Raw genomic sequence first — 24,805 nt, 5'->3', positions numbered from 1 at the left:
TGCTTTAAACTTATAGGCGCTAATTTTACTCAGAATTAAATTATAAGCCTGGTAGAGGTAATCTATTGGTGACATTTAGGTATGGAGTCTACTGGAGTCTAAACGGTTTTCATCTGCTGTAAAGTAATCAAGCTAATTATTAATCTTGGTATCGAGATATTTCCTTTTCTATTTTATAGAACATCCCATAATTTCAGTTGTTTCTGCAAAATTCTCCACATTTTCAATTAGGGGCCACGTTGATAGTGTAGTACTATAAAATCAGTATAGATTGAGTGCATACTAAGTGATAATGTCTATTGACATGCAGTGATCCTCCACAGTGTACTACTAGTATAGGAACTACTGTTTTGTGGGATACGCTGGAGATAATGCCCTGATTAGAGTTTGACAATCTGAATCTATTATAAAGTGGTAAACAGTGGGATCTGTAACGTGGTGAGATGTGGTAAAATGTGGTCAATTTCGTACCAGCCTTATAGTGTACTACAGGACATGTTGTTGCGTAGGATCCCCAGATACTGGGATGCTTGGTTAAGATGAAGTGGTATAGTGGTCCCACACTGTGGTCTGTGGTGAGACGTGATGTGGTGCTGTGTGACCAACAATGTGGGAACATTCTTCTTGTAAATAATATCTTTAAAAGTACCTTGATAATTGTTAAGGTGTGCACAGTGGTTAGATGCATGACATTGGAAAGGTCAAGTGGAAATTTCGTAAGTTTTGGTGCTGATTCACTAATCACTTATTAGTACGTATTATAAATGTATAGATGAGCCATATGTTCTAGCGGTTATAATACATAACAACTACAGTTACTATAAGGCAGTTCTGTGGTTTGTTTATTCTTGTATTTCCCCGTATGTTATTTATCATTATTGTCTGCATAAACTGCACGAAAATAACTTTATGTATAAAATATCACATTTATATTATAATCATACTTAATGAGCTATGATGTATTGTTGCTTAGTAACAACAAACCAGCCTAACCCCGTCATCATGACGTCACACATTCCCCTGAAATACCCCGGAAGTTCCCCCAGCTCCCACCCTTGTACCACTTCAGGAAGTACACATGATACTCATTACTATTGTACCCACATTATCAGATAAATTACTACGTAACTATACAATTACAATACGTAACTGTTAATAATATTTGTCCGAGAATAGGGAGTTGTCCTGGAGAATCATGTTTCAGATAAACTGATATTATCTTCAGGAAGCTTACCCATTACCTAAATTACCCATTATAATATAATATAATCAGCTACCTAACCATGCATGTAACCCACCAAGCAGCACAACATTTAGCAGCAGTTATAATCTCCTGTTCTCAGAGAATGAGTGAGGGGTGGATTCTGAAGAAATCTGAAGAATCGGGTTTCAAATAAACCAATATTATAATCCTGTAATTATAACCGTATTTCCTGATATTGACTCTACTTTCTGGGAGAGTCTTTCTGGGCGCTAGACAATTGGTAGCTAATTGGTAGAGTTAATTGGTCGACAATCAGTCAGTACGCTGAACGGATTTTATCATAAGGTACAGGTAACAGTACAGGTAAGTTAGGTCTTAGTACAGCTATTAGCCTGGCTAATTAGCCTGATTTCAAGTTAACAAACATGGCACTTTGCCAGGTTTATCCCAGAAGTGCTCTCACGTGTAAATATAGCTTTACTTGATGGTTATTTACTTATTATTTACTTATTTGCGTGTGTGATATACTGTAAGCATTTTATGTGCATTCCAATCTTAGATTAAGATACATGGAGTACATACCTGAAATACATATCTATCTAGCCTGAAATACATACCTGAAATACTTACCATGGAGCATTCTGGAGCAGGTATAACATATACAATGCAAATAAGAGGTTGATCTGGAGACAATGTAACATCATCTGAATCCTGTGTATTGTGTAGCTAGCTTCAGGGGAACAATACACAGTGCTAATGTTTATGTATGGTACTGCACAGCGACTGCAAATGAAATGGTCCAGGTTATAAACGACCAGGGTCACTAGTATATTATACTAGACCTGGTTGAGCCAGGGGAACGGCCCACAGCAGGGTAATCAGGATGGCCCGGTGCGGGGGGGGGGGGGGGGGGTACCAATGGCATAGAATGGAGACAAATGGCATAAAATTCATCAAATGGCATAGAAATTTCATGGCATAAATGGAAATTTTGTTTGGCCAATTCTCCATTTATGCCAATTTATGCCATGAATTTAGGTCTTCATATTTGACCTTTAGGATGACTTTAAATTCGCAAATATTATTAGTACTTGAATAAGAGACATGTTTCATGCTTTATAACGCTTGGAATGATCGTTAAAGTCAAAGATTCATATGATTATGACAAATAAAGAAAATAGAAATGTATTATTATATCAAATATATACCAAACATTTCACTATTCAAGAATAGCAAATTGTGAGATGTTCAAAATGTACAGAATACAAACATTGACAACACAACGATTTTGAATGTCATCAAGGAACAATGCATCTGATGTATTTGTCTTCGACGAGTAGCCAAACATTAGGAGATCCATTGATTAGGCTATGTTCCTGGCAGTAGTACTTCATGGGGCATGACTTATAAGAAATAAATCTAACCACTCCTGTTGCAAAGTCATGCTGAGATTTGAAGACTTTAAGAGTTTCTGTACTGCCAGCTTTTAAAACTGTTGAACATCCGCATTCAGGTTGATTGTATATGCGAACATCAGAAGACACTCCAAACGCGTCCCCCTTGAATCTTGAAAGACGAGATTTTGTTGATAAAGTGCTTCTTCCTCCATTGAGCGTGAGTGTCTCAAAAGACCGGAAGGATAGTGTTCCATATTTATCTGTTGATATCGTTTCTCCATCATCACAATCATCAACTCCAGGTTCTACCTCATAAGCTAAGTCGTCCTCATCCTCGAGGCATCCAGCTTCATCATCTACAGCTTCCCAAGAAAGTACTTGGCCATGGACGATTGGCTTCCCACTCCGTTCTTCAGGATCTGCGACTGCGGCGAACACAGGGAAATTGTTTCTTTTCCCTTCTCGAATGCAGTCCCTCGATGCCCTGTCCAGCGTTTTTGCCAACTTGCCTAGGCTTATCATACCACCAGTCCATTTCACTCGTTCTGCTTTCTGGCCTGTAGATTTAACCTTTTTGAGGTGAACTGTAGGATGCAAAACTGTACTTCCACGTGCATGTGCAATTGCAGATGTGTCTTCATGTAATGATAAAGCACTGTACACATTCTTTCTCTCCATTCCATGGGCCATAGTTATCGCATCCATATTTCTTGAGCGACCAGATGAAAAAGAAACCCGAATAAATGCAAACAGCTGCTCATTCTGATCACTTCCAAGGTAATAAGTGACGATTTCAGCATTAGGGAATTGCTTCTTCAGCAGAGTTAAATACAAAACAAGACCGTCACAACTCACAAGTACATATAAGATCAAGGTACGTCTGATTCGTTATGCTGACAGCTGAGTAAGTATTCTCTTTCCAAGTAACAAAAAATGTTTTTTCTCAAACAGTTCCATTTTTATTATACTTTATAGTTTAGAGTCTAATTTGGCATGATATCAGATCATGTGATATTACATGGCCCCATGGAGAGCATTGCCAGAGCAATTGGCCAGAGAGCTCCATAGAAGTAAGGGGCCTACTCTAGCCAACAGCTCTAATACATTTCCTTCCTCAACTTCATTTTCTTCATCTAACTGCTGCTGCTGCTCAGCAACTACTTGATAGCTGGCACAGTGACAATTGTCTGCGTAGTGTATCTGTTAGCCTCAATTTTGCCTCAAGGAGGGAAGGTAGCCTCAATCCAACCTCACATAAGTTTCGATAAAGTCTCAATAACCTTCGGGCTACAATTACAAGTTTTATAGTGGGTCTATAACATGTTTCCGTACATTAAAGTTACAACTTAAAATGCGGTCGAATCATTTATTAGCCTCATTTTGGCCTCCTACAAGAAGACTCTGCGATTTCTGAAATGTTGAGCTTGAAGAGGATGAATAAATTTTTATTGTTGACACATTAGATAGTCACAAAACCGAACATGCTCGAAAATATACACAAAAGTATACTTGTTAGCCTCATTTCACCCTCTCACAAGGTGGTTAGCCTCATTTTCACCTCGAAAATTTGAAGCTATAATCCGACGGAATTTCATGTGCAACATAGATATCAAGTAACTTGTGAGTTGTTAACCTGTTTCCGTACATTAAAGTTAAAATGCGGTCGAATTTTTTATTAGCCTCATTTTGGCCTCCTACAAGTAGACTCGGCGATTTCTGAAATGTTGAGTTTGAAGAGGATGAATCAATCTTTATTGTTGACGTATTAGATAGTCACAATACCGAACCAACTCGAAAATATACACAAAAGTATACTTGTTAGCCTCATTTCACCCTCTCAAAAGGTGGTTAGCCTCATTTTCACCTCGAATATTTGAAGCTTAAATACCGATTAAATATAATCCCAAGGAATTTCATGTGCAACATGGATATCAAGTAACGTGTGAGCTGTTAACCTGTTTCCGTACATTAAAGTTAAAATGCGGTCGAATTATTTATTAGCCTCATTTTGGCCTCCTACAAGTAGACTCGGCGATTTCTGAAATGTTGAGTTTGAAGAGGATGAATCAATCTTTATTGTTGACATATTAGATAGTCACAATACCGAACCAACTCGAAAATATACACAAAAGTATACTTGTTAGCCTCATTTCACCCTCTCAAAAGGCGGTTAGCCTCATTTTCACCTCGAATATTTAAAGCTTAGATCTCGATCAAGTATAATCACTATGGATTTTACTGGGCCGCGCTCAGCCTGTCATTCCGCCGAATCTCTATGTTTATGAACATAATCTCTATGTTTATGAACATAATAGCCTGAGGTCCCCAGGTAATATGGATTATACTTGCAACTTGAATATCATGGACGTAACATGAGAAAGTTCTTTTTTGAAAGTGGTGAGGCTAATTTGTTAGCCTCAATTGTCCCTCGCAGTTAAATCACTCCTACTGAGTCTAGTGAGTGAGCTAGGAGGTCGCCGAACATCTCATTTTAAAGCCGTATCGATTTTCTATACGCATACCAAAAATCAAATGCGTAACTAAAACAGAAATGAAATTACAGAAGTTTTAAATTTTTTGTCAAAAAACGAACTTTTAGGGGTGTTTCTAATGACCAGGGTCAGTACAACAAATAGAGATAAAGGTGAGAGTACTAGTGGGGTGCAGACTATTCGTTATTAAATTCTCAGTTCAAAGTTTTAAAATTTAATATTTTGAATGGCATAGAAGCATAGAATGGAGACAAATGGCATAAAATTCATCAAATGGCATAGAAATTTAATGGCATAAATGGAAATTTTGTTTGGCCAATTCTCCATTATGCCATTTATGCCATTGGTACCCCCCCCCCCCCCCCCCCCCCCCGGTGCCCAAAACCCTAATTAAGGTCCACTATTATACACAGGTTCTCAATCCACACTTTAAAAAGTATTCTATTTCTACTACAATTAGATTAATTAATCTACTGTAGTATTACTTTACATTGATAAGAGTTAAGTGTTAAGTGGTATATCCCCCAGGGTATTAATTACAGATTCCTCCTCAGGAAGGTGCGAGGCGTTTCAAGGGGGTTTTAATCTACTCATGACCAGAATTGGACCAGTCTCGGAACGTTTTGTTCAATCTTTCAGGGCCCATATAAACTTGAAAGAATATTTCACTAGTTATAATATCTTTAGTTTAGTAGCATCTACATAGTACATACTCAAATTATTTGTTATAATAGTAGTGTTGAAAGTATTAGAACTACATAGTACATTATCCTGCAATAAAGAAGAATGTACAGTGGCACAGTCAGTGGCCCTGCTAAAGAACGTGGCCCCTGCTAAAGAACGTGGCCCCTGCTAGATAGGATGCATGGTAATAGAGGTGAACTAGTGGTACTGTACAATGTACAGTGGCCCAGTGCGGTGGTCCTGCTAAAGAACGTGGCCCCTGCTAGATAGGATGCATGGTAATAGAGGTGAACTAGTGGTACTGTACAATGTACAGTGGCCCAGTGGTCCTGCTAAAGAACGTGGCCCCTGCTAGATAGGATGCATGGTAATAGAGATGAACTAGTGGTACTGTACAATGTACAGTGGCACAGTGCTCCTGCTAAAGAACGTGGCCCCTGCTAGATAGGATGCAAGGTAATAGATGTGAACTAGTGGTACTGTACAATGTACAGTGGCCCAGTGGTCCTGCTAAAGAATGTGGCCCCTGCTAAAGAATGTGGCCCCTGCTAGATAGGATGCATGGTAATAGAGGTGAACTAGTGGTACTGTACAATGTACAGTGGCCCAGTGCCCCTGCTAAAGAACGTGGCCCCTGCTAGATAGGATGCATGGTAATGGAAGTGAACTAGTGGTACTGTACAATGTACAGTGGCCCAGTGCCCCTGCTAAAGAACGTGGCCCATGCTAGATAGGATGCATGGTAATGGAAGTGAACTAGTGGTACTGTACAATGTACAGTGGCCCAGTGGTCCAGCTAAAGAACGTGGCCCCTGCTAGATAGGATGCATGGTAATAGATGTGAACTAGTGGTACTGTACTACAATGTACAGTGGCCCAGTGGTCCTGCTAAAGAACGTGCCCCTGCTAAAGAACGTGGCCCCTGCTAGATAGGATGCATGCTAATAGAGGTGAACTAGTGGTACTGTACAATGTACAGTGGCCCAGTGGTCCTGCTAAAGAACGTGGCCCCTGCTAGATAGGATGCATGGTAATAGATGTGAACTAGTGGTACTGTACAATGTACAGTGGCCCAGTGGTCCTGCTAAAGAACGTGCCCCTGCTAAAGAACGTGCCCCTGCTAAAGAACGTGGCCCCTGCTAGATAGGATGCATGGTAATAGATGAGAACTAGTGGTACTGTACAATGTACAGTGGCCCAGTGGTCCTGCTAAAGAATGTGGCCCCTGCTAAAGAATGTGGCCCCTGCTAGATAGGATGCATGCTAATAGAGGTGAACTAGTGGTACTGTACAATGTACAGTGGCCCAGTGCCCCTGCTAAAGAACGTGGCCCCTGCTAGATAGGATGCATGGTAATAGAGGTGAACTAGTGGTACTGTACAATGTACAGTGGCCCAGTGGTCCTGCTAAAGAACGTGGCCCCTGCTAGATAGGATGCATGGTAATAGAGGTGAACTAGTGGTACTGTACAATGTACAGTGGCCCAGTGGTCCAGCTAAAGAACGTGTCCCTGCTAGATAGGATGCATGGTAATGGATGTGAACTAGTGGTACTGTACAATGTACAGTGGCCCAGTGGCCCTGCTAAAGAACGTGGCCCCTGCTAAAGAACGTGGCCCCTGCTATATAGGATGCATGGTAATAGAGGTGAACTAGTGGTACTGTACAATGTACAGTGGCCCAGTGCCCCTGCTAAAGAACGTGGCCCCTGCTAGATAGGATGCATGGTAATGGAAGTGAACTAGTGGTACTGTACAATGTACAGTGGCCCAGTGCCCCTGCTAAAGAACGTGGCCCCTGCTAGATAGGATGCATGGTAATGGAAGTGAACTAGTGGTACTGTACAATGTACAGTGGCCCAGTGGTCCTGCTAAAGAACGTGGCCCCTGCTAGATAGGATGCATGGTAATAGATGTGAACTAGTGGTACTGTACAATGTACAGTGGCCCAGTGGTCCTGCTAAAGAACGTGCCCCTGCTAAAGAACGTGGCCCCTGCTAGATAGGATGCATGGTAATAGATGTGAACTAGTGGTACTGTACAATGTACAGTGGCCCAGTGGTCCTGCTAAAGAACGTGCCCCTGCTAAAGAACGTGCCCCTGCTAAAGAACGTGAACCCTGCTAGATAGGATGCATGGTAATAGATGAGAACTAGTGGTACTGTACAATGTACAGTGGCCCAGTGGTCCTGCTAAAGAATGTGGCCCCTGCTAAAGAATGTGGCCCCTGCTAGATAGGATGCATGCTAATAGAGGTGAACTAGTGGTACTGTACAATGTACAGTGGCCCAGTGCCCCTGCTAAAGAACGTGGCCCCTGCTAGATAGGATGCATGGTAATAGAGGTGAACTAGTGGTACTGTACAATGTACAGTGGCCCAGTGGTCCAGCTAAAGAACGTGTCCCTGCTAGATAGGATGCATGGTAATAGAGGTGAACGAGTGGTACGGTACAATGTACAGTGGCACAGTGGTCCTGCTAAAGAACGTGGCCCCTGCTATATAGGATGCATGGTAATAGAGGTGAACTAGTGGTACTGTACAATGTACAGTGGCACAGTGGTCCTGCTAAAGAACGTGGCCCCTGCTATATAGGATGCATGGTAATAGAGGTGAACTAGTGGTACTGTACAATGTACAGTGGCCCAGTGGCCCTGCTAAAGAACGTGGCCCCTGCTAGATAGGATGCATGGTAATAGAGGTGAACGAGTGGTACGGTACAATGTACAGTGGCACAGTGGTCCTGCTAAAGAACGTGGCCCCTGCTAAAGAACGTGGCCCCTGCTAGATAGGATGCATGGTAATAGAGGTGAACTAGTGGTACTGTACAATGTACAGTGGTCCTGCTAAAGAGCGTTGGTCCTGCTAAAGAACGTGGCCCCTGCTAAAGAACGTGGCCCCTGCTAGATAGGATGCATGGTAATAGAGGTGAACTAGTGGTACTGTACAATGTACAGTGGCCCAGTGGTCCTGCTAAAGAACGTGGCCCCTGCTAAAGAACGTGGCCCCTGCTAGATAGGATGCATGGTAATAGATGTGAACTAGTGGTACTGTACAATGTACAGTGGCCCAGTGGTCCTGCTAAAGAACGTGGCCCCTGCTAAAGAACGTGGCCCCTGCTAGATAGGATGCATGGTAATAGAGGTGAACTAGTGGTACTGTACAATGTACAGTGGCCCAGTGGTCCTGGTAAAGAACGTGCCCCTGCTAAAGAACGTGGCCCCTGCTATATAGGATGCATGGTAATGGAGGTGAACTAGTGGTACTGTACAATGTACAGTGGCCCAGTGGTCCAGCTAAAGAACGTGCCCCTGCTAAAGAACGTGGCCCCTGCTATATAGGATGCATGGTAATAGAGGTGAACTAGTGGTACTGTACAATGTACAGTGGCCCAGTGGTCCAGCTAAAGAACGTGTCCCTGCTAAAGAATGTGGCGTTATTGTGGCCCCTGCTAGATAGGATGCATGGTAATGGAGGTGAACTAGTGGTACTGTACAATGTACAGTGGCCCAGTGGTCCTGCTAAAGAACGTGCCCCTGCTAAAGAACGTGGCCCCTGCTAGATAGGATGCATGGTAATGGAGGTGAACTAGTGGTACTGTACAATGTACAGTGGCCCAGTGGTCCTGCTAAAGAACGTGGCCCCTGCTAGATAGGATGCATGGTAATGGAGGTGAACTAGTGGTACTGTACAATGTACAGTGGCCCAGTGGTCCTGCTAAAGAACGTGGCCCCTGCTAGATAGGATGCATGGTAATGGAGGTGAACTAGTGGTACTGTACAATGTACAGTGGCCCAGTGGTCCAGCTAAAGAACGTGTCCCTGCTAAAGAATGTGGCGTTATTGTGGCCCCTGCTAGATAGGATGCATGGTAATGGAGGTGAACTAGTGGTACTGTACAATGTACAGTGGCCCAGTGGTCCTGCTAAAGAACGTGCCCCTGCTAAAGAACGTGGCCCCTGCTAGATAGGATGCATGGTAATGGAGGTGAACTAGTGGTACTGTACAATGTACAGTGGCCCAGTGGTCCTGCTAAAGAACGTGGCCCCTGCTAGATAGGATGCATGGTAAATTAGGATGCATGGTAATAGATGTGAACTAGTGGTACTGTACAATGTACAGTGGCACAGTGGTCCTGCTAAAGAACGTGGCCCCTGCTAGATAGGATGCATGGTAATGGAGGTGAACTAGTGGTACTGTACAATGTACAGTGGCCCAGTGGTCCTGCTAAAGAATGTGGCCCCTGCTAAAGAATGTGGCCCCTGCTAGATAGGATGCATGGTAATAGAGGTGAACTAGTGGTACTGTACAATGTACAGTGGCCCAGTGCCCCTGCTAAAGAACGTGGCCCCTGCTAGATAGGATGCATGGTAATAGAGGTGAACTAGTGGTACTGTACAATGTACAGTGGCCCAGTGGTCCTGCTAAAGAACGTGGCCCCTGCTAGATAGGATGCATGGTAATAGAGGTGAACTAGTGGTACTGTACAATGTACAGTGGCACAGTGGTCCTGCTAAAGAACGTGGCCCCTGCTAGATAGGATGCATGGTAATAGAGGTGAACTAGTGGTACTGTACAATGTACAGTGGCCCAGTGGTCCTGCTAAAGAACGTGTCCCTGCTAAAGAATGTGGCCCCTGCTAGATAGGATGCATGGTAATAGAGTTGAACTAGTGGTACTGTACAATGTACAGTGGCACAGTGCTCCTGCTAAAGAATGTGGCCCCTGCTAGATAGGATGCATGGTAATAGAGTTGAACTAGTGGTACTGTACAATGTACAGTGGCACAGTGGCCCTGCTAAAGAACGTGGCCCCTGCTAAAGAATGTGGCCCCTGCTATATAGGATGCATGGTAATAGAGGTGAACTAGTGGTACTGTACAATGTACAGTGGCACAGTGGTCCTGCTAAAGAACGTGCCCTTGCTAGATAGGATGCATGGTAATAGAGGTGAACTAGTGGTACTGTACAATGTACAGTGGCACAGTGGTCCTGCTAAAGAACGTGCCCTTGCTAGATAGGATGCATGGTAATAGAGGTGAACTAGTGGTACTGTACAATGTACAGTGGCCCAGTGGTCCTGCTAAAGAACGTGCCCCTGCTAGATAGGATGCATGGTAATAGAGGTGAACTAGTGGTACTGTACAATGTACAGTGGCCCAGTGGTCCTGCTAAAGAACGTGGCCCCTCACTCCCCTGCTATATAGGATGCATGGTAATAGAGGTGAACTAGTGGTACTGTACAATGTACAGTGGTCCAGCTAAAGAATGTGCCCCTGCTAAAGAATGTGGCCCCTGCTAGATAGGATGCATGGTAATACAGGTGAACTAGTCCTGCTAAAGAGCGTGGCCCCTGCTATATAGGATGCATGGTAATAGAGGTGAACTAGTGGTACTGTACAATGTACAGTGGCCAAGTGGCCCTGCTAAAGAACGTGGCCCCTGCTAGATAGGATGCATGGTAATGGAGGTGAACTAGTCCCCGGAAACAGGGCCAATTAACACCCCATTTATTAGCTAGCTACACTGCACAAACACACACTATCTTACTGTTAACTGCTATGCTATATAGCTATGTTACAGGTCACTGTGTACTTAAATGTAGTGGTGCTCTGGTGGCATCATCAGAATGGACTGATAGTGGTAAAACTGATAGTGGTAAAACTGATAGTGGTAAAACTGATAGTGGTAAAACTGATAGTGGTAAAACTGATAGTGGTAAAACTGATAGTGGTAAAACTGATAGTGGTAAAACTGATAGTGGTAAAACTGATAGTAGTAAAACTGATAGTAGTAAAACTGATCCTGATAGTGGTACAACTTAACTGATAGTGGTTTAAAACTGATAGTGGTAAAATTGATAGTGGTAAAACTTAACTGATAGTGGTATTAAATTTAACTATGCTTTATTTGTTGTGTTGCCGGTTTTAAAATACGTAGATTTCCGAGGAATGTATGAGCGAAGATGATCTTGTATTTTATTTGCACCAGACGTGACGGTTTATCCATTACAATTAATACGGCATAAAGAGTTTGACCTTAGAGATATCTGTAATGATTACAGTGTAATCGGCGGAAAATGTTTTAATCAGACTTATTTCCTTTGAAAATACACATTTTTTGGCATTCGTGTAAGACGGATTGGCGTATATATTAGATACCAATACGATATTATGTAAGCTTTTTTTCCGGGGTATCCAGATATCTGTAGGAAGCAAGTGTACACATATCACTGAACTTACACACAGTCGACTGTAATCTAGTTACGATATACTTATAATAGAAATGATGAGGGAGCGATTGGGACAGATTACTGGGCCATGGTCAGATTTATAGTGATTGTAGTTTTAAATAAAAAGTTGGATTGGAATTCTGAATGCAGCAAAAAAACATGTATCTTTAAATTATATTAACATCTGTGATGTATATTGTATAGTCCGCTGACGATTTATAATTTTTGCATCAATATTGTATATATGGAGAACATCGGAATTGATGTCATCATTGCCATACAATTTTAAATGCGCATTTAGCTCATCATACCTCAAAAGCTTAAAATAAAGAACGAGCTTTTGCAGCAATATCACAGCTATTTCGTATTTCCGCTTATTTAAACACAAGGTTTTGTTTTAAAAGTCTTTGTTCATATGAGTTTTCTACTTATATCTATTTGTTTACGTTACTGTACATTGTACAATACACTAGTTTAAAAATAAACTGTTTGTAGCACACAACAAACACTGTTGAGATGTGCAATGTTATTAACTAATTAGCTAATAATTAATTACCCGATAATTTGCAATAACAATAATTAATTATCTGATGTCTTTGTTATATCAATGTTTACCAAATATTTCTACCCGTACGAGTGGAGAGTAATTCAAGACCACAGCACATAGAACTCCAACTTTGTAAAATCTTGAAGAGGTAATTTAACCGATCAATTTCTGTTTTATCAATTTCTAGACCTTCTAGAATACAGGTCTTGATCCTGGTTAAAAACTTGTCCTCGCTTATTTAAAACTATATATTCATTACAATATATTGTTATATATTTTATATAGCTATACATTAACATTTCATTAGCACATGGTAAAGCGTGCCATGGTGTAAGGCCAGGTTACGTCTTAAACAGCGTATTAAAACCATCTTATTATCTTACACTGTTTTAAATTAGTATAATAAATCGTTATATTTTGTAGAGGTAGACCGCACCAAACTCTGCACCAGTAGCACGTCTTTTGGCTGAACACAGTAAAACTTCTCTCCTCGCCCCCAGAGCCAATCACAGTGCAGTAAGTTGCCCACGTGCTACAATAACTTGCCCACGTGGTGTGTTTTCTACAAATCAGAGAGGAGGGTTCTGTCACGTGGTGTAGCCTCATGGGGACATGGGGAAGTTAGGTGAATGTTCGGCTGGGAGGGTATTATATCTCAATTAAAAGAGGGAAGAGGTTGTGGGTCAAATAAGGGGACTGGACGAGTCAAAGAGAGGATGTGAAGCAGAAGCAGGGACGTAAAGGGTTATACCTTTATACATTCCACAACATGCTCATACCCTAAATAAGGTTGCACATCAAGATGACTTCTCAGTTCTCATAACTGTTATTGGATTTGGATACAGACCAAGAGATTTGAATAGATAAAATGCACATACTATTACAATATCCATATTTTTTGTGATATAAAATCTTGAGAGAACTTCATAATGTTCATTTACTAGGGTTACTAGCGTTCACAAACGCCCATATTCACCATAATTTTTGATTTACCATGAAAATTTGCCTAAAATTCCTTTCCCTTTTTAAGCTTAACATACCCGGTAAATGAAGGTTTTACTGAGCAACTAGAGGAAGTGAACCAATAACACTATATCATAAAGCGAAGCATTTCAGTTTAATCTAAATATGTCGAACAGCAAAACGGAATCAGCCCTTATAAAGTCAAATCACCTCCCTGACAGCCACCAACCTGATCATCTCCTAACCATCGCGTATTTGGCACTGTCACGTGACCAGCCAACCAATCACAGAGCTGGTCTAGGTCACGTGGTGTCGGGGGACCAGTTAGAGGACGTAATTTGGGGTGGAACTGAATTGCTGTAATTCAGGGTTATGGTGTTGTTGTACTTGGGAAACAAAAGAGGAGGAGTTTTTTTGTGTTATCGAGAGAGATTCCTTTAAAGTTGAATTGGGCCCGCAAATTTTGATTGTTCGTTCAACCCGTGAGGCTCGAAGCTCGCCGGAAATCTTTGATTGATTTTTTATAAAATAAGGTAATCAAAGTTGCTTCAACTGCTTTGCCGTAAAAAAACGTAAGTGGTGGTCCCCCACATTATAACTTTATAATATCACCACTAATAACAGCTCATAAATCAACCAATGAAAGTTGAGTATTCCCGACACTATAACTAAAATGTAAGAATTCAGAAAACGTGAACCTAATAAACTTTATATGATTGTAAAGACCCCTAACTGCTCCAACATCTTTAGTACAGCCTTAGGGTACCCCTCAAGAAGCCATAACCCTACATTTTAGAAATAAATGGAATTAGGAGAAGCTATAAAAAAGTGACAAGGTCAACATTCTTACATCTTACTTCACCAATTCATTTCATTAGAAGTGATCTGGCGATTGGTTTATTCACGTGAAGGAACGTTGAAGGTGACAACATAAGTTTTGATAAAGGAGCAGATCAAAGGGTTAGAATATAGACAGTGTTTAAAGTTTATGGCTTTAGGAAGGCCCAAAATCCCGGCGGATGATTCAAGAGAAGGGGTTTTCTCTTTTTATGGAGCTATGAACATGAATTATTACATAGTTTAAATTACATAGTGTAACAAGGTAAATATTTGATGCATATTTGTTGAGTATTTGTAGCAGATTTAGGGTTTTGTGATTTACAAGGACAGTCTAGACGCCAGACAGATAACTGGTAAATTATTTTATTTTATTAGTTATTTAATGTTGCGATGAGAGAATGTACAAGGTAGTTTGAGTGAAGAAATTACAGGAGCTAAGAAATGGACTTACACGTAAAACACACTCTAAAAACTGAGGATACAAGGTTTTTAAACAAACGCACAAACAAACAAACGCACAAACATACCTGAACATGTAGGAATGTTTAAAAAAACAAACGTACAAACAAACGCACAAACAAACGCACAAACATACCTGAGCATGTAGGAATGTTGCATTCCTCCTGAGGTACGTTAGGATCATCTGTAGGACACCAGGGTTTATCGTAGGTATCAGGGTTAGGGTTCCGACAGAAGTTCTCTGATAGTTTGTGTCTGTTGAAACTGAAACGAGGAAAAGTGTGAACTTATATTACTAACTTTTAAGTTCAGATGACTACGTTTTGTAAGTTTTGTGAGTTTTGTGAGTTTTGTGAGTTTTGTGAGTTTTGTGAGTTTTGTAAGTAAGATACTCACAACAAATAGTAAACTTAATCTGCTCCAATATATTTCCTGGATGTGTGTTGTTTTAATTATTTATATTTTTACCTTACTTATCATTAACTTAACTGAGATTGCTCACGTGAACTATTTTCTGGGTTTCTAGAACAATCTCTTTTTTAGAGATTGTTAGTCTAGACTCTAGTTCTGTACTCTCATATTACTTTTATAATATACTGTTAGTGTTATTGAGCGCAGTTTTACAAATACTTAAATTAAATGTTGGCTGACTAATAAGTAATAATAATTGAACAAAAAGTTTCTCTAAAACATGACCTGAAGACAATTCCAAACTGGCAAGGTCTCAAAGGATCATGCACAGTCACACACACACACACATGTTGACATTGGTCACAGGCAAGCAGAAGCTTTTCAAGTTTCCACACAATGTATACTGTACTAAACCAAGTATAACTTAACTTCACTTTAAAAATTATAATACGACATAATCAAGCTGCTTATAATTCAAAATTTAATATTAACGAAATTTCAAATGTGAAATCATGCACAGCACTTAAAACATCTTGGCGGAACACACTCAAAGAAAACAGGTACGACACTCGATTTTATACTCGAACTCGAATTTATCACTCACTTAGTACTCGATTAGCACTCAATTAGCACTCAATATAGAACTATTCACACAGTTTCACTCACTCATTTATTACTCAATCAGCACTCAGTTCTAACTTACCGTAAATACGTGTGATCCAGGTATGCACTAGGTGGTTACTGGTTAAATCAATTAAATGATTTAAATTAATTTAGTTTAATCCTGTTTAATCTAGTTAAATCTAGTTAAATTTGGTTTATTGTATCTACTTCAACGCTGATATTAGGTTATCCATTGATAAATTATACTTAGTAAATTAAATCATCATTTAATCACGATTCACGATGGTTGAATTTTGTAGCTAGCCATGGCTAGAACAAAATATTATTCTCAAAATCATGATTTTAAAACTCAAATTCTATCTTTTGATAACGCTTCAAAACTATTGTAATGTGGACCAAATTATCAAGCTCACTTTGCATGTCATAATCTGGTGTAATTTTCAAGAATCTCAAACGCCAAATTCATTTAAAACTATGACAGATAAAATATCTCCAAAAAGTGTAAACTGTAAGGTATTTAACTATAAAGAATGTCACATAGTCACGTGATATATCGTAAACTAAAAAACAATCACGTGATAATAATATATTTACCTGTAAAGTGAGTCTCTCCACGGTATACAAGCAAGTCCGCTAGTTGTAACGCTCACGTTACCCTGGTAGTCAAACCCACTCCCTTTCTCTATATAGCAGTCACGTGCTGAAAGAAAGGAATGCAGTGAAAGCAGTATTAATGACATTCTCACTTTTCAGAACTAAGTGCCTAATATAATTAAGATATAACATCTGAACAGTTTTATTCCTGTTCCATATGATCGAGGATAGTCAGGGCTACAAAACCTGACCAAGTTTAGCTCAATCCAGTACTGCGCGTTCGAGATATGAGGTTAAATATACCAAAAATAGGGGTTTTCTGGTGTGACATCATTGTAAATTTTTTGGAGTATAACCTCAATATCACACAAACTATCCATTTGTGGTCTTTCTGAGTTACACTATCTGTTTCCTCTGGCAATTTCGGTTCAGAGTCAATTAAGTTTGAAACAAAATCTCAGTAAATGTGAAAGTTCTGAGGATGTCAAGTTTGTAACAAGCGCGCGCGCGCGCGCGCGCACACACACATATGACCTCATATCTTCCACATTTAATGATTTTTCATGGAAATTCTTTCACCATCTTGTAGCACTCATGTGCTGAGTAGGATAGCATTCTAATCATGTCTTTAAAAGCTTTAGATAGATACTGAGGAAGAAAATTCATGCTTGTAACAAGCGCGTGCGCGCGCGCGCATGGCCCATACTATATATGATCAATGGACGGGAGGATTAAAGTACTTTCATACACACCAGCATGCTCATTGATGGCTTAAAATGAAGCTAAGACATACTCCTATCAGATCCACCATAAGTTAGATACCATAATAATCATTAAATGTGTCTAAAATGAGGAAGCTTTGACAAGTGCGAGTGGTTTTGGCAAATTTTGGTATAAAATGGGCCCTGAGATCATATTTTTCTCATTAAAATCACATATATCACGTATATTTATGTGTGTTGGGTGTAGATACCATAATAATCATTAAATGTGTCTAAAATGAGGAAGCTTTGACAAGTGCGAGTGGTTTTGGCAAATTTTGGTATAAAATGGGCCCTGAGATCATATTTTTCTCATTAAAATCACATATATCACGTATATTTATGTGTGTTGGGTGTATCCTCATTGGTATCAACCATTTCAATCATCAAGAGCAGCTTTCCTGATTCTTTATCTCATGAAAATGGGCAAAAAAGCTCATAAATAGTCCAAAACCGGTCATTTTCGCCGCTTTAATAACCTCATTCCTGGCACCCAGAACACTTTGGGTACTCAAAACATAATTTTCCGGATACCTCAGACCCCTAACTAGCACATGGAGCCAGAAAGAACAGCATGTAGAGACTTTTAAATTTCCATGGTTGAGAACCCAATGTCACACTATTCGTTCATTAATCCTGCTTTCACTGAATGTTAGTTGCTATGGCAACAGTCACGTGATAAAGTAAAGGTATGTTAGTCACCATGGTAACACTACAATAACAAGAATGGAATTTTAGCTCTATCTACTATGATTGTTGGTGTACAATTTATATATTCTCTGATTATAATCTTTTTTAAATTTATCTTTGCATTTTTAGGATTTCACTTCTTTTCAGTGACGGAATTATGCAACAATTTCCCAATCTTGGAGTTTTGCAGACATAAAATATCTAAAACACATAATATTCAAATCCGTGTGTAAATTAATATGATACACAGCGCTCACCCATATAATTACATGACAATATGTCACATCACACAGGATGAAATCAGATATTAATGTAAACAATATCGAAATTTAATCATTTAAAATAATTTCTGTACATTTATGATTTAAAACCTCCACTGGTTATAATAACTGGTTAATATAAGTAACTAAAGAGGTTAGAACCTTTATTTTATCTTGAAATTTAACGGAATTTTGCAAACATATCATAGCCAAAACGGATGTAGATTGGAAACACGCCCACAAAATGTCATACAATATTACGTAAGGTGTGTTACTACGTCACAAACCTGCTACAGGGTGAAATTGTAATGCAATGTAAACAATGTAATGACAAATTCCTTCACTAATTACTATAGGTGAGGTCACACCATCTTTTGGGAATTCAGGAAACTAAACTGTTTCTCTCCAAGCAAACAAAGAAACTGACCTTATATTTACATTAAAGTTACGTCATATTCTTTATTTACACACCCCTTATATCAGCTATGTAAATAACGTCATATTTTCTGATTCAGTGTGTGGTTACATATTTTGGGATAAATGGACCTCAGTTATTACCAAACTTAAAGTAAATACATGCCCCCTGAAGGCGACTTAATGCAACAAATTTTACTCCAATTTTGGGGCCCCCGAACATATCGAACATGACGAACTTCATCTCAACAACAACAATTTGTATCTTCTTTGTTTTGTATTCCATAATTTCACGGGCTGTTAAGAGGACCTTTGGCCTAATTCTGAGCTCTAACTTCTAAGACGGGTCACGTCATATCTCATGATGTGTGACACAATGTGTGACATTATGTGACACAATGTGTGACACAATGTGTGACACAGTGTGTGACACAAAGTGTGTCATGTCACATTCCAAGATAAATTACAGATTCAAGTATCAGATAAATTACAGTCTAACTTTAGCATCCGGACCAGTTTAATCCTCGACTCGTCGAAACTTCTACATTATAATGAATAAAACGGCGCAGGAATTAATATCTATTGTAAAACGTAGGTAATCTGGTAGCAAATATGTGGGATGTTAATCCGACTCTAATTGTTTTATTGTACCTCATCCCTCATAGTAAACTTAAGTTAAATAACTTAAATAACGTTAAATAACTTAAATAATTTAAGTTAAATAACTTAAATAACTTAAGTTAAATAAGTTCAATAACTAATTACAGTGAATTGTAAACTCCGAACCCGTTTAACCCTAGACAAATCGAAAACTTTTCAGAAATTAAACAGTGCGGGAATTATTTACTATAGGTATTAACGTAGCCAAGCTATGTGAAGAGTCTCAGAATCAAGTTAACCCGACTGTAACTATATTCTCGTATCTACTGGTTAACGTCTCCGAGATTCACCGCATAGTTTAGGAGAGGGGAGTACCGTGTACAAAATCAAGTTCTATGCACGATATAAAGTATATATAACATATTATAACATATATAATATATAACGTATGATATATAAAGTTATGTAATATAGTAGCTTTGAGCTCAGAGTATCTCAGGTTATTACACAATATGTGATTTGATTGATCAGTAGTAGCAGTGCTCTATCAAGATTCAACCTGTATGTAGTACTATATCAAGGTATGTAGTTCTATATCAAAGTATTCAACTCTGGAGTGATAATCGGTGGAGTAACATTTGGTTTAGTGGTATATGGATCTTAAATATACAGCTTAGGCGGAGAGAGCTAGAGGCTGGGGTGGGGCGGGGAGAGGGTTTGGAAAACTAGTGTTATTTCTAAGGAATAGTTATGTGTAAATAAAAAAGGAAATAAAAAGGAGTAGATAGGGATTCTGAAATGGCAAAATCTGGCTTATATTACGTAATATTATGTGAACGATTTGTTTGTGGTGGAATGGTTTAAGACTTTTATTTTAGTAGTATGTTATATTTGGAGTGGTATGCAGGTGGTATGTTGCTGTCTGACTATATTCATTCATTCCGTACCAGCTAATAAAACTCCTCTTAACAAAAGATAAAACTTTTTACCATCGTTAGTAAACACAATTCCTATCATCCCCTGGTACGTTACGTTATAAACCACCAATCACAGCTCAGTATTCACACCACGTGACACAATTCAGCCAATCATAACGATACCTAGCTACGCTCTCTCTCTCTCCTCTCTCTCGTCACAGCGTCTACAATAAAACGTTCAAGCTTTTAAACCATAAAAAGTCATTACGGTTATATAACATGACCCTGGTCTATTGTAATTCATCAACAACTGTTTACAGTTTACACTATAGCCGATCTACCGTCGGTTAAATACTGCTTCCTTATTGGTCAGAGTATGTCACGTGGTCTTGTTCCAACTTATTTCATAGAAGGAGCCCTTTGAACCCCTGTTTAAACTTTTAACTGTTTGACAATTTGACCACCGGGCCCCTGTACTGAACAAAACGGTGTAGATAATTATAGAATTATGATATGATGTCTGCCACCGCGGGCAAGTAAGTAGTAAGTAAAATGTAGCTTTACAAGCTTGTGGAACGCGGACAAAAGCTTGTCCACTTAAACTGACACGTGGTTGTTAACGACGTGTTCAACGAATGAAACAAGGATCACGTGGTGACGTGTAAATGTCACGTGATCAGCTACATGTCACGTGATCAGGTGACTGAGGTACAAGATCTATGGTTTAAAACACCCGAAATGTATAATATTGGTGTACCTTAAGTCATTGACAAATGTGTCGGAATATTACAATAGAAGTTTGTGTTTCATCACAAACGATGTTTACTACCACAAAAGAGAGGACGAATGATAAAACTTGTAGATAAAAAGAACCAGTTATCAAAACAGAAGTATCACGTGGTTTGGGAGCTGCTGTTTGATTGGATAAATGAACTTGGTAGGAGGAGAGGTACATAAAGGTCTTCTTCTTCTTCTTCGTAAGGGGCTGTGTTCATTATCACTATTGGATAGATCATGACCACTGTATAACACTGCACATAAAGGTCAGACATCACTGAAATGGTAGAGGCCTCTAACTTGGTATGTAAACTGAGTTCCTTTCAACATTCTGACAGTCTATGGTATTCATATCATTTGAGCACCCCCTAACAATAACCGTTAACCTTACCCAAAACACACCAAACAATAATTCTTATTTCTTATCATCTGAGCAATCTCTGATTATCAAAAGCCATTAAATTTAAACCCTATTCAATTAATTTAAACCATCAACTTGACCCAAAAATACACATTATTTTCAGAACAATTTCGCTGTCTAGACCCATTAACCATTACCCAGCACAGGAGAGTATGTGTAATAAAGGCCCACCACCATCTCCACTTTCCAGACACCACTACATGTAATGACAACCGATAATCAATGATACTTATCATCAAGCTGCTCCTTCATAATACTTATCATCAAGCTCCCTCCTTCATGCTTAATACAGATTGTGTTTGTTTTGGTGGTAATTTAGTTGACATGCAAGGTATTTCATCACCGTGTAATCAGTAAGATCGTGTGTGTTTGTGTGTGTTTGAGTGTGACACTCAGGTTAATAAACCAAGATATTATAGACCACAATATGGTTAGGGCAAGTTACCACAGATGTGGTTTGTGGAGTGGAGTATATATTTAAGGGGTGAGACGTGATTGGCAGCTGATAATGAACCATGTTACGTAGTGATGTACTGGTAGTTGCTGGAGTAACATGATTGGATATCTAACCAAGGCCAGGGAGCCTGGGATATGATACTAGAACAGGGACACAGGGACACCCTGGGACCTGTATATTACTTGAGGTACCTGAGGTATTACGAGTATTTAAACAATGCGACCACGGGCTGGATATTTGATTGATTACACTCAACTTGGGGATGCAGGTTCAAAATGAGAGGAGAGTTTAGTTGCTTTCTACTTTCTTCAAGGTGCATTCCTATCACTATCGTACTTATGAATACCATAAATACCATCGTAAATACTTTTCATTTCAAAGTAAATACTTTTCAAGCTGGTATTTACCCGCTGCTTGGTAACTGTTTAAAACACAAGTCTTGTTGCATGAAAGAGAGTGGCTGCTTCACAATGGAGTGAGATGCAGACAGCATGTGTTGTTTAAACTCAAGTGAGCTATAACAATACCACATATTATTAATAGATCATACCACGTGACCTTGTGAAAGATAACACGTGACATCTGCGAGATAATAACACGTGACTTTGTGAAAGATACCACGTGACATTTGCGAGATAATACAGCGTGTGAAGTACGGAGATTTGATTAGAACCACATAACCACGTGAGCGTTAAACAATGAGACAGTTGATTTGAGTATGGTTTATTTGTTTGGTGGACCAAATATTTTGGTAGGATGAAAATGGTACATGTTACCCAGGGGCGCTAAGTTTAAAATATTTTCACTCGTGGGAAAGCTTCCTCTACAATACCAACTCAATCTTTGTCAGGACAAATTAAATCGCATTCTAAATCGATATCCGTTATTAAGGAGGGAGCTTTAACCGAAATTTGTCAAAGTTTTCTGGATATGCCAGATTTAAGATTACTCCACTATGAATTACTCCTTTTGAAAGTGTTATGATTAGAAGGGGCCGTGTCGAGATTTATTCGGCAGAGAATTATACTTTCTGATAGCATATTCACGAAAATTGGTCGTAATTAACGTCACCTTTCAATCGGTAATCAAACCAATTATACCCAAAATATGTGTCTCACCAGTCTGCCTGTCCGAATATTTAATGTTTCTAAATTTAAACTCACCAAATCCCCTCACCACCCTGTCAACCCTCAGGTCAGACACAGCCTCGTCTAAACAAGGTCACGTGACAGTTAACAAGGTACGCCTCTTGTCAACATAAGGGCACGTATAGGACACTATCCACCACTATCAATCAACCCAGATCATTGAACCAAGTACCAACCACTCAACGGATTACTAAACTGACCCCACACTGTCGCCGGATCACACCGAAACATATCACGTGACATGTCCCCTTATGTCAGAATATCTAGTATCATTATCCGCCGTCTCCAGAGGGATTGTGTCAAAAACCTAGCCAGGTTTTGTGTCAAACACAGAGAGATTCAATGATTATAGTTAAAGTATGGATGCATTTTATTAAGCTCATACAGATATAATGTTTAATGATAAGTCGTGATTTTATATGTGTCGTGATATGTCGTGATGTGTCGTGATGTGTCGTGATATGTCGTGATGTTTTTTGTGCTGTACAAGGTTTACTGGGTATCTTCATCTTTTGAAGGATCCAATCTGTGACAATCTGTGACAATCTGTGACAATCTGTGACAATCTGTGATAATCTGTGACAATCACCTCCCTACCCTTAAAACACTAAAAGCAGCCACATTGTGACATTGAGGTTAACTTAAAGACCATTAAGTGACTCTCAGCATAGAGCATCAAACTGCTATTCTATACCACCTGACCAATAACAGTGTGTTCTATTTGAACAAAACGGGGCGGAACTTAGTAAAACTTTTAGATTTTAGTGGCATGTGGGGACAGCAAGTAGGTGAGCAGCTTGATTTAGACTCTAAGGTGGGCACTTTATAATAATATGCTCCTTTATAATGGTCCCTTTTAAACGGGGCTAAGGTGTAGGGTAGTCCTGGTATTATAACTATTTGCAATTTGCACCCTCTGTTTTAAAGGAATCACGTGATTGGTAAAGTCGATGTAAAGCATAGTTGTTAAGTTCGTCGAAGAAATGCGAAAAGTTCGTCGAGTTCGGCACCTTTTAAAAATTCGTGAAAATTCGTTGCGTAAATTTTCTTGGCATATGTTTTGATTTTATAATGAATGGCTTAGGTGCGATCACTATTACACTTGTAAACAAATGATACAGTTAGATAGTTATACATACTTGTATTGAAAAAAAACTAGATCAACAACAGATCATGACTAGTACTTCAATATAAACAGAGCAATTATAGCAACAGCTCACAACTTATCATTGTTATCTAAATAATCGTTTAAAGTTCGGTTAAAGTTCGTCTATTTCGTTAAAAAATTCGTCCAGTTCGGCACCTTTTTAAAGTTCGTCCAGGACGTCCGTAACAACTATGATGTAAAGTAAAGTAGATGTAAAGTAGATGTAAAGTAGATTTTAACGATTAGAAAGTTCAGTATTTTGCAGTGAAATGCGTGTGATTGGACCGAGCTGAGCAGCAAAATGTTCTGTGATCCAAATCTCTGCTTGAGAATCTCTGACGAGAATTTAAACATCTGTAAACTAAAGTGTAAAGCTGGGATAACCGGGGGATTGATCGTGACTTCTCACTTCAGTATTTTCTTCTCTGATTCAATAGCCCACACATTCCAAAAATAGTATCCCCTAAAAAAATGCAGACGATTGGTATCATCATGGACTATAGTATAATAATATTTGTACTCCGCAAGACTTCCAAACCTCAGCTAATTCCCCAAAATACATCTAACTTTCAGCCCACTAACTAAACCCCACGTGACCTAATTATACCCCTTCCCTCGAATGAGAAGAGATAAAAAGAGGACTCAGTACCACGTGACTGAGGACTGAGTACCACGTGACTTTGTACCACGTGACTAGGAGGAATTTGGGATTGTTTTATCATTACACGGTCTATAAATCCAGCTAACTACAACCCACTCACTAACCCATATA

General features: G+C 39.3%; 2 protein-coding genes across 3 annotated transcripts in view; one reads left to right on the top strand and one right to left on the bottom strand.

The window, feature by feature from the left end:
• Positions 1–24,805, top strand: part of LOC134824966 (muskelin-like) — a 472,587-nt gene that overhangs the window by 427,845 nt on the left and 19,937 nt on the right. The window lies entirely within an intron of this gene.
• Positions 1–24,805, bottom strand: part of LOC134824967 (uncharacterized) — a 46,525-nt gene that overhangs the window by 14,502 nt on the left and 7,218 nt on the right. For both annotated transcript variants that reach the window (XM_063837001.1, XM_063837000.1), the window contains exons 3-4: positions 16,442–16,547; positions 14,949–15,076 (exon numbers count right to left, since the gene is read on the bottom strand). In XM_063837001.1, the coding sequence (XP_063693071.1) occupies positions 14,949–15,076; positions 16,442–16,547 (234 nt within the window). The remainder of the gene's footprint in view (positions 1–14,948; positions 15,077–16,441; positions 16,548–24,805) is intronic.

Source organism: Bolinopsis microptera, chromosome 13, assembly GCF_026151205.1.
Source record: "Bolinopsis microptera isolate Bmic1 chromosome 13, MBARI_Bmic_1.0, whole genome shotgun sequence".
In the NCBI taxonomy this organism is placed as follows: domain Eukaryota; kingdom Metazoa; phylum Ctenophora; class Tentaculata; order Lobata; family Bolinopsidae; genus Bolinopsis; species Bolinopsis microptera.
Note: the sequence above shows the minus strand (reverse complement) of the source record. Positions and strands in the feature narration are given on the sequence as shown.